We start from the raw sequence: 11,743 nt of genomic DNA, 5'->3' as shown, positions 1-11,743 counted from the left end.
GAGTCAAGCAGCTAAAATGGGGGAAAAAAAATAATAATAAAAGCTGGTGTTGCCAAAAATCATAAAAAACGTTTCTGTATAAACTTTTTTTTTTTGGAAAAAAAAACGTGCGAAAAGCGCAGCGCTAGCAATGGCACAGTGGTCTGAAACGTATGTAATCTGGTCCTATACTGTACATACTCTTCTTGAGAGTAATATAGATTTATGATTACTTATGGAATGGAAATAAGTCTGAAGTATATAAGTATATATCTTATACATACACAAATATAACTGAATATTACTATAGATCTATCCAGCTGCTTACTTGCTACGAGCTATACACTAGGCTCGTGTCCTAATCCTAAGCTTCGATTTATTCTTATAAGAAAATAAAAAATTAATTATAAATAATAAATTATATATAATCAAAACACTGAAGAAATAAACTTAAGCAGCTAGGTTTTGGGATAGTAAATGCATACATACATATATACGAATTTATATATCTACTATACGCACATTTAATATATGTATTTGTATACAAATGCTTAAATTAACTTTCTTAGAAGCAATCCATCGCTCTGATAGCTCCTTAGTTCCTAGGGCATTTAATCTTCGGCAAGATGCAGTAAGGCGCACTTATGTTATCTTCCCTATATGTATATATGTACATATGTATATGCATATATTAATATTATATCTTTTAGTTATATATATATATATTACCAAAAAACAACAACAACAGTTTAATGGCTGCCCAGTTACTAAGGGTCACAGTCTAAATTTCATAACTGGTTGCGTCGGCAGCGCAAACGCGTCGCGCAGTCAACGTCAAGATTGACTCCGACGCCGATGCCGACGTCAACGCCGACGCACAGGTTGGAGCGGCTCATGCGCTCGCTCGCTCTCTCGCTCATTGCGGGGCTTCGTCTCTGGCTACCTCTCCATTCGATACGCGTCTGTTGCGAGCGCCAGTCGCAGTCGTCGCGAGTGTTGAACAGCGGCCCAGCAAAACGGAAACCTGATTTCAAAATAATCAAAGAAAACACCAAATTTATGAAATATAATTTAATGCAAATTAATTAAGGGCTGCATATCGAATGCTCGAATCAGCAAACAAAAGTAGAAAAAAAAAACAAAGTAATGAAAAAATTTAAAGAAAAAAATTAAATTAAAAATTCCTTAACTTTTGCTGCTGCAGCAATTTTTACAAGACGTCAACGCTAAGTGGCGCCATCTACAGTCTCGTTCTGCTGCAAAACAAGGAAAGTGGTTGCCATAGGTGTGTGCGGGAGTGCGTGTGTGTGCGTGCGTGTGTGTTTTTAGTGCTGTGTTATTAAGTGCACTACTCCATCAATTCAGCTGATTACAACGCTTGGGAATAGCTAAAGTAATTACAAATCTATATACACAACATATGCATATATGTATATGTATATATGTAAATATATGAATCCATCAGATAAAGGAATACTTCATTAGACTTCAAGGTAAGCCGCTAATGTAATTTATAGCCTGATCAGTTAATCAAAGCCCTATAAAATTTTAATCTGCTGCGATAAGCGCGCAATTATAAAGCGATCTCAATTTTATGCAGAAATTGCCAATAGCAGCCGATAAGGCAACAATTTAGGTAAATAATAGCCAAAAATAAGGAAGGTTGAAAATACATAAATAAACATTTCAAATTGTGCTAAGCACCTATTGACAAACTGGCTTAAAACTTGAGCTCATTAGCAAATAAATTTAACAGCTAAAATAGATATATATATATATAAATATATATGTATATACATATGTTCCATATTAACTATAAGACAAACATAGTTAGTCATAGTGTACATATATTAATGAGTAGAAGATCTATATAGGTATACACTAGAATATGTGAACTAAAGGTGCGCTTGAGTAAACAATGAATGGGAGCTGAGCAAAAATACATGATAAATTATAATAAAATATGTATAAATTTAATACGAAATTATATTGAATTAATTTTTATTATATATAATATATTATATTAAAATGTAATATATTATATAATATATTATTTGTATATTAAAATTAACATTTACACATATCATTCTTTATGCATATCATATCTTGGGGTTTCTCTATCTATATATGTATGTATATAAGCCCTTATATATAGAAGACATCACAGTTTTAGTCTAAGATCAGCTTCCTTAGCTCAAGCGCAAATTAAAAAATAATAATAGCATTTATCAATACAAATATTTACAAAATATGCCAGTTTATCGTAGATTCGATACCGCAGATATCTGTGCCAGACTTTTGAAATACTCAGGTCTCAGCTCGCGTCTGCTTACAGCGCAGAGCTTCGCCTCTAGCATATAGATAAGCGTGCAGAAAACAAAAGTATCTGCAGCACTTTGATTTTCCCATTTTTATCACAAACTGCGCAAATTAGATAAGATATGGCTATGCATACATTCATAGGTATATATGTTTATATACATATATGTGTGTATATCTATCTGCTTGTTTGCTCCACTTTTGGTAGAGCCGATAAAATAGTTGTTTCCAGTTGGTTTGATTTGTTCATTCACATGCAAAAGCGCAATCAATGTGGACATAGCTCTCGGCTTGGCTCGCTCCTAGCCATATTATATGCATGTGGTTTGGTCAGATGGAGTACTCTATAAGGCTACACACATGTACATGTATGTTGCCACGGCTTGGTCTTTCATTTTCTTTCCATGACAACCTCGCCGGGCATAACAAGTCCAGCCAAATGTTGTTTGCCAAATGACAACAACAACACCAACACATGGACAACAGCAACAGCAACAACAACAGCCGGCTGCGATGGGCAACTCCCCAAAGGACGTCCAGCTGGGTGGTGTGCGGCGGTTGCCAGGGCGCGGCCCTCAATGCCTGGCGTCATGTTACCAATTTAACCAACTGCTCGCGACTTGTTCCTAGAACTTTCGCTGCCTCCTTCGTGTTTAATCGATAGCCTGGAAAATGTGTGTTTTCTGCTTGTTTCATTGGGCTTTTCCAGCTGGCTAATTGCAGATCACGGATAAGTAAGCAACTTATTTGACTCAGAGAGAGACAGAGAGAGAATAAGAGAGAGAGACGCTGAGTAGATGCGGGTGGCCTGTGATTTGTGGCTGTTTTTTGCTTGACTCTGTGTTTGAGTTTATGTTAATTAGCTCGACGTCTAGCTGCGACGCAATTGAAAACAAATGTAACAAGGTCTTGTAAAAGTGCCTAACGTGTATATACGTATATTACTAAATATATACATATGTATATATGGCTATATAAATAAATCACATGTATTTAGGTTTACGTGAATTGTGTGCTTAAGTGCAGCTCGAGATGGGCATGGGAAAAATTTGTGTAAGCTTTATTTAACAGATTTACAAAATATATATCTATTGCCAATGCTACGCAACACTTCATTAATTCATATCCAAATTACAGGGTATACATTGTTACTCATACTAGAAATATTTAAAGCTAGATCAATTTTGCACCATCTTCGATTTCTAGTTGTTAGACAAGAGTCTTGAATACATTTCACAAGCTTGATGATTGCAGAAAGTGCCTTTCAAAAACGAACAACAACAACAACAAAATATTCCAAATCATATTCCATTTGGTAACGCAAATATTGCTGTAGTCCGTCATTCCGATGTAGTATTCCATGCATATTTGCAACGCTCCAAAAAATCCAATAAATGGCAATCACAGCAGAAGGCAGCGAAATGCTTTGCATGCCCACAACACCATGCACATATGTTGCCATCAGCCATCAGCATATTTGCATACACACATACGTACACATGTATATACATAGCTGAGTATATTTGAAGCATTTACAACTAGGTACGAAACGGGCTAGGCACATTCAAGTGCAATTAACATCAAATCTCAAGCATCTTTGCTGTTTAACATCTGAAGTTGAGTTTTTTGTTGTGTCTACTCTATTGACAAGTCTTCAAAGTCTTTAAATCGTAGTCGTAGTCGTAGTCGTAGTCAGACTCCGATATCTATGTAATGGTTAGTGTAACAACTCGTAACACGCGACACTGAAAACGCCTCAGAAAATGCTTTTCATTTTTTTCACTCCCGCTAAATTTGTGTTTAACCTTCACGAGCGTGACGACTTTCGAGCAGAGACTCAGACTCAGCGACTCAGTCTCCGTCGCAGTCTCAGTCACAGTTTGTACAGCCAGATTCTGAGCGGCAACAACACGAAGCCAGCTCGAGTGCCTGCTAAATGACATCAGCATTTGGTGGCGAGAACAAAAGCACGCTCCAATATCTTGTGGATGGACGCGGCGCGGGTATAGCACATAGCACACAGAGCACAGAGAGAAAAAAGTATCTTATAGTTTGCATATCGCACAGTCGACAGGTGCCCAAGATTTCTATGTCAGTGAAAGCCGCAAAAAAACAAAACAGAAAAAAAGCTAAACAAAAAATCGCTCAAGGTGGCTTCATCATCTGTTTCCACTTCTTATGGTTTTTTGTTTCTTACTGTTCATTCATAATTTATATTAATTATTAATTATAAACAAGAGCCACATCGCCAGCTGTGACTTCGCCTCAGATGCTTTGCGGTTAGTCGCAATGCGAGTCGGCGCATGTGCAGCTAATTGATCGGTGACTAAACGTGCGACCGAGTGGAAATGCCTCAAGTTACCTGCCAAAGCCGATAATATACTATAATCTAGTATTAGATTATAGTATACCTGCAATTAGGCGGGCAATTAAGCGAAGCTTTTCCTCAACCGAGCTGACAAATGACAGATTGTTTGATTGTTGTTCCCGTTGATTGGCCAGAAAACAATTTTAATTGCTCCTTAACTGATCCCAATGAAACCCGAATGAATATATAAAAAAAACAAAATACATTTATTTATTTGGATAGCAGCCCGCTCAACTTGAGTACAATGTGAAAAGGATAAAAAACTGATTAAGTAATTGTTTTTCTTAGTTTTAGAGAAGTTTATATACAATACAAATTTCAGTTATTTTAAATTTTAAATTTATTGCTCACAAAATATTGGCATTATTCATTAATGATTAAGAAATAAATATAAAATGAATAATACTAAATAAAAGAAAACAGTATATAATATATAAAAAGGTTTTTTTTTAATAAAAATAAATATATGAACTATCATTATTTTTAGCTTGATTTCCTTTTAACAAAATTAAATTATATTTTGATTAAATTTTTTTATTATGAGTAGTTAGCCGTATGATTTATCATTTTTATAATTACGTTAAGATTAACCGTTTGTATTTATTTATAGCTGGTTAGAGATTTAATGATTAATTCCATGCACAGTTTTTTGTATTGTAAAGTTCATTGAATTTTTGTTATTTTTTTATATGTGAAATTTAAAAAAAAAAAATCTTTTGAAATAAAAAAAAATAAAAAATTTATGTGTATAAAAATAATAGTGCGACTGAACGTTAAACGGTTAAAAAATAAATTATAGATAAACGCAGTGTTTTTCATTCGTTTAGATTTTGATGATGGTCAGAGACTGCCATATATACAGAAAAAATTTAATATATATATTATTTTTTTCATTAATTTAAATACACTATTTTCTTGTCTTTATCTTTGGTTTTAGAGTAATTTAAATTCCTTTTTATATTCTTTTTAAGTATTTATGAGCGAGTACTTCAAATTCCATACACTCAAACGTCAAATGTTTACCTTGTAAATTTTCAATAAAATTCGATTTCTTTTCTTTTTTGAACACTTTAAAATGTCAACAAATTGATTTAGTTACGCAATTGCTTATCTACTCCATAAAGTCTGATAAAACTACTAAAAACGTAGCTCACTTTGAAGATAGCTGCTTATCGCAATTGCGACTCGGGCTACATATGAGTGCAACATGTGGCAAGCCTTATAGCAGTGTGCTCCCTCCCTACTCCAACCATCAGTCACTGGTAAACTGACACCAGAGACGACAAGCCCACGTGACCTTCAGACATGTGTCCATGTCGAGTGTGAGCACAATGTATGTTTGTCGAGTTGTTGTTGTTGTTTCTTTTTTTTTTAGTTCTCATTATCGTGCTCGTTCTGGTTCTCGTTCTCGTTCTCGTTCTCGTTCTCGTTCTGGTTCTGGTTCTCTCTTTTAGGTTAACTGTGCCAAGCTGAAAGTGATGCCCGAAGTTCGCTCGAAGGTGAAACCTGGCCAGTTGGAACGCACCTGCTGCACTTTGAAGACAAACAGAGAGCCGTCCGAGCCGAGACAGACGCTTGCCATGTTTAGAGCTTGACTTATTTTTGCTTGGCTCAGCGCTTGGCCAATGATCTCCCCACAGCGCTCCAGTTACTTCATGTGACATTGAAAGATCTTTGCAGGCCTCTCTACTAATTGCTTGCCATGAATTGAGCTATAAGCCACAAACTAAGGCTTATTTCTTGGCCAGACTTATCGGCGTTCATTCAAAAATATCGAGCAAGGCGCGTGCTCAAATAGTCGCAGCTCAGCTTTAAGCTTGTTGTGTGTGTGTGTGGGTTTTAAAAAAATAAAAATTAACAATTATTTAATACTGAATTATATGAAAAGAGTCTCAGATTCCTATTAAATTTCATGCACGTCAACGTCTTGGCATTTGCTGAGTGGGCGGCATTAAAAATGCCATTAAAGACATTAGCTAAATATGGAAAGCGCTCAATGAATCAACGGCTGATATCTTTGTGTGTAAATTTTATTTTATGTATACATTTTGAGCCTGAAAATTGAATTTGTTATTAAGTGAAATACTCAAAAATATTTCATTAAAATTTCGGTTTTATTTCCAGCCTCTCAATGCAATTTTATATTGCAAAATCTTTCTGTATTGACATGAATATTTTTTTTCTTTTTAAATAACAAGACTATATATGAATATACGAATCAATCAATCAATTATTTCTTTAAAATTGTTTAAAGTAAATTTTTAAGCATAATACATAAATCTCGTTAGTAAAAAAGAGCTTAATTTATTATAAAAGAACAACTAAAAACTACATAAATATTTCTGTTTTCTATTACTTATCCTCTATTAAATTTATATATTGATTCTTCCATTGAATCAGCCATTATAATGTTTTACAAATATTTCCCAGCAGCTCAGGGACATTATCTAAGCAAACTACTCAGCTATGCATATATGCATAGAACTCTTATTTATATAGTAATATCATTTGAACTCTGCGCCTTTCAAGTGGTTTTCTAACTCTTATACATGCTCAAAGCCGAAGCAGTCTTACCTCTCAGCTCAGCTCTCTCAGTTAGTCATTTAGCGCATTCGATTGGTATTCTAGACACTTACATCTCCCATACAGAGCTGCCCCCTATGCCCGATATGGCATATCAAATACGGTATACATATACGTATGAGTGAGTGCTCCATTCATATGCATAATAAAATCAAGACACTTGCGCATATTGCCGCTAAATGAAACGAGATATTTTTTTATGATTGCGGCGCAAAAAAAAAAAAAAAAAAAAAAAAGATTAACAGAGAAGAAAAAACCTTTCAACTCAAGTTATGCATATTGAGTATTAGGTATTAGGCATATAAATATTTGGTTTTACCTAGCCAAGTGTTATTGGCATAAATTAAGATACAGATGTAGCAGCTGTTCCCCGGCTGAACGAGTTCGACAACAAAACATGACAGTCAAACAAAATCGAATATAGATTCTCAGAAAATTATCATAGAATTATAGAAGCAAACGTTTAACTTGAGCGAGGCTGAGAGATGCTTTAAGGCAAGGCAGCAAATTGAAATATATATGAAGCAAACATAATAATAAAATGAAACAATAAACTTGAAACACATTTCTAATAAATTCAAAATTAAATTGATCAGAAATGAAAGCTCTTAAGGCAATTTTGAGAGTTGAGGAAAAAATGGTATAAAAATGAATATACATATAACAATATGAAATATATTATTTAATAATATTAATATTTAAATTTTTAGAATTAATTAAATAAATAAAATAAATTAAATTGTCATATTCTTAAATATTTATGTATATTTTTTATTAAAGTGTTACAGTATTATTAATAATTTGTTTATTATTTAATTAATATTTATTTATGAATATTTTATTATTCATTTAACTAAGTATTAATAATAAAATTAATATTTAGCATTGATAGACAACATTTTTATGAACTATTTGACAGAAAGCGACTGCATTTGAGTTATTTAAATATATAAAATATTTCTGTGATATACAAACATACCTTCTTTTCTCTAAGTGTACGCCTACAATTGCACTGTTTGCCATGCATTAATCCATTTCATTTCAAATATACGAATGGAGAGCAATACGTAGCTGTAGATTCAGTTGTTGCTTCGCATAGATATTGACAAGCATATTGTTCGATATATTTATAATTATTTGATCTGACAATGTGGGTTAATAGTTAATAGGTGTCTTGGGAGATAAGCTCGGCATAATTAGCCGCTGCGATTAACGCAACTTGTTTGCCCTGAACTCCATTATGTTGGAGTCAAGAATGAACATTAAGGCAAATTGGCCAAAAAGCACGATCATTAAAATAGACAAATATGGCATAATTAGAAAAGAAGCGTTAATTGATATTTGCGCACGCAAGATGACCATAACCAATAACAACAACAGCAACAACAACAACAACAACCAATTGGCAAACAAACCAAAGATGATTTTTGTATTTTACAGTCGCTGACAATGTTGAAAGCTTGTCGAACGTTAAGATCAACAAAGAGCCAACAAAAGCAATAATAATAATCATAATAGTACTGATGATGATGATGATAATGGTGTGGCAGATACATTTTCAATTGCCCAGACAGCGCGCTCACTGATGGAACTTAATGTTCACTTTCATTTGCAATTAAAGAGCGAGCGCGAATGCGAATGCGAATGCGAATTCTCAGCTTCGAGCTCAGTCGCTGTTCGAATTTCAAGCGTGTCGGCCATAAGATACAACTGATCTACTTACAGATATTTATACGTACATATATATTAATATATTACGACGCAAATCAAGCGAACGAACATTAACGGTAATTAATTGGCAATTGTCTAGTGTGCGCTCTCTCTCTCTCTCTCTCTCTCTCTCTCTGACTTCTCTCGAGCATTGCGTGAGCCAAGCCCAAAAACAAGCGAAACCAAAAAGAAACCCCTCCATCAAATCGCCATCTAACTTTAGACGATTTCATCATATGCTGTTTTTGTGTTTGTTTTGCGTATTCATTAGATAGGTGTTGTTGTTGTTGTTGTTGTTTCAGTTATTGTTACTGCGCTGTGCTAGCTGCTATTTTTCTCTCTCCCTCTCTCTCACACACTTTTTTGCAAATTAGCTAATATGCGCTTAGCCTCATTGGTGACTGGAATGTACGTCATCGGCATTTAGTTTGCTGTCTATAAGAGACGTAATCTACCTCCATTTCTAAGTAATACTTGAAGATACAAAAGTATCTGCTAGTGACTCGCTTGTAAAAACAAAAGTATATATATATCACTCTCTCTCTCTCACCCATCTTAAATACACAAATTGCAAGTTTCATTATGTTAAACAAACTTTTAATCTACCCGTATATCTAAGTAACACTAACTAACACTTGCAGATACAAAAGTATCTGTTAATTAATAGATTGTATCTTTAGTTCACTCTCTCTCCCTTTCGCTCTCTCTTTCGCACACACCTTAAATACTTGCACATTGCAATCTAAATACAAAAATTTCTCTACGGAATGTGTTTATAAATAAAGATCTCACGCTCTGACCTTTTGCAGATAGACGACAACGAATAAAGCGAAGGAGCGACGCCGACGCTCGCGTCTCGACACCCACAGCCATCGCAGCTCAGACTTAAATTATATGCCACGCTGCAGCTAACAATTTCCATATGAATTTGGCTATAATGTGAACAACAACAACAGCAACAACAATAACAACACGAATTTCAAATGTGAACCAAACTCCAAATTATTTCGGCTCACAAGTTTCGCGTGCCACAAAAAAAGAATTGTGAAAACCAAAGAAAAAACAACAAAAATTATTTTCAACATTAGGCAAAAATTATTGCCAAAGTTATTTTGTTTTTGTTTTTGAAAGTGCAGTGAAAACGAAATATGATTAATTAGCAAATGAGGCAAAAATCATTCACTTGATGAATATTGCTCCAAAAGCCGTTGCATGTGAGCGAAAGATATTCGCCTCGCGTTTTTAAACGCTCGCGACGCGACACAAAACGCGCGCGTTTTCCATCTATACTTTCGCGGAAGTGAGCTTACCTTGCCTTGCCAAGCTATAGAAACCAGATAAAAAGAAAACAACGAAAATTGCATAAATTTTCCTTTAAGCAGCAAGTTCAGTGCATAAATTAAATTTTGGGTAAAAATTCACATTGTGAAAAAAAAAAAAAAAAAAAAAATTGGAAAAATTTGGCAAAATGGAATTGGAAATGGCAGCAGCGGAGCCATCGCGCCCGCTGGAGGCAATATTTATTGCCACGCCTCCCTGCACACCGCTGCCCTCCTCGCTGACGCGCACGACAACGCCGCGCGAGCTGCCCAGCATGTATCACTTTGATTTTGGTAAGAAAACCCGTCAATATTATTATTAGTATGGGAACTGTTCAAGAGACATGTTCAAGCAGTTAGCATAGGCTCATAGGTAGTGAGGGTATCTGAAGTGCTGTTACTCTGATTGAGTGGGCACTCAAGTGCATTGCTCATGAATTTATGCATAAATAACTAAAAATACAAATTGCTTTAACAAAACTTCCGCGCAGGCGCATGCACGCAGCGCAGTAGGAAGTGCTTAGAAATAAATATTAAAAAATAAATAAATATATATACAGAAAATTATATATAAATAATATACACTATATAAATAGTTGAAAAAATATATAAAAATTATATATAATTTGGTGTGTTTTGAAGTGGGCTCGGTATTTTTTTTTTTTTTAATATTATTTTTTTGCCTTGCCTTCATTAAAATGACAAACAAAGGAAGCCGCACGAACTCTGACAAAAATCTATAAAAAAGCAAATTGTTTAAAATTCCAAATGAATTCTAAGGCACTTAAAAGGCAATTAAACTCGACATTCTTAATCACCAAAGGAAATGGAAATGGGAAATGGAAAATGAAAATCAATATCTCAATTTAAATGACAAAAGATGAAATGATAAACGTGCAGAGAATAGAATAGAAGCTAACGGAAAATTTATATCATAATGAAAATGTTGAAAATAGTTTTCTATATATTCTTTTAATTTTGAAAAGTTTGTTAAGGGATTTTTCTGAATTTCTTGCTTTGAATATTCACAAAATATTTAGTTAGTTTTTAAAAATAATTTTCTACACTATAAAGGTGTTTTTTTTTTTCATTTAGGGAATTTAATCTTAGCAGTTTTAATTGAAAAAAATAAAATTAAATAAAAATATTAATTAAATAAAAAATAATATTGCATAAATATTGAATATTTTAATAAAATATATTAGTGAATATTTAAAAAAAATATATATTTTGTTTTTAAATAATCTATCAAATTTAAACAATGAAAATTAGCAAAATTTATTTGACAGTTACTAGACTAATGTTTTAGTTTGAAAACTATTGACTTATTTATTTTTTAATCATTTTACAAATATCTTATAAAAATAAAAACAGAAAATAGTTTCACAAATTATATCAACCACTTTTTGATTAAATCCTGCAGCGCTTTAAGCATTTGAATCAAGTCTCTCTTTAGATATCTCCA

The 11,743-nt window shown here is 33.7% G+C and overlaps 1 protein-coding gene across 2 annotated transcripts in view; it reads left to right on the top strand.

The window, feature by feature from the left end:
- The first annotated feature begins 933 nt into the window (after positions 1-933).
- The window catches only part of LOC108614943 (uncharacterized), a 29,002-nt gene continuing 18,192 nt past the window's right edge, over positions 934-11,743 (top strand). Inside the window, exons 1-2 of one of the 2 annotated variants that reach the window (XM_089470899.1) lie at positions 934-1,472; positions 9,769-10,572. In XM_089470899.1, coding sequence (XP_089327025.1) covers positions 10,428-10,572 — 145 coding nt within the window. In that variant the 5' untranslated portion in view covers positions 934-1,472; positions 9,769-10,427. Of the gene's footprint in view, positions 1,473-8,246; positions 9,037-9,768; positions 10,573-11,743 lie in introns of those variants that run through there. The other variant, XM_089470900.1, reaches the window with a different exon arrangement.

This window comes from Drosophila arizonae, chromosome 5 (assembly GCF_054131065.1).
Source record: "Drosophila arizonae isolate 15081-1271.41 chromosome 5, UAZ_ARI_1.0, whole genome shotgun sequence".
Lineage (NCBI taxonomy): Eukaryota > Metazoa > Arthropoda > Insecta > Diptera > Drosophilidae > Drosophila > Drosophila arizonae.
Note: the sequence above shows the minus strand (reverse complement) of the source record. Positions and strands in the feature narration are given on the sequence as shown.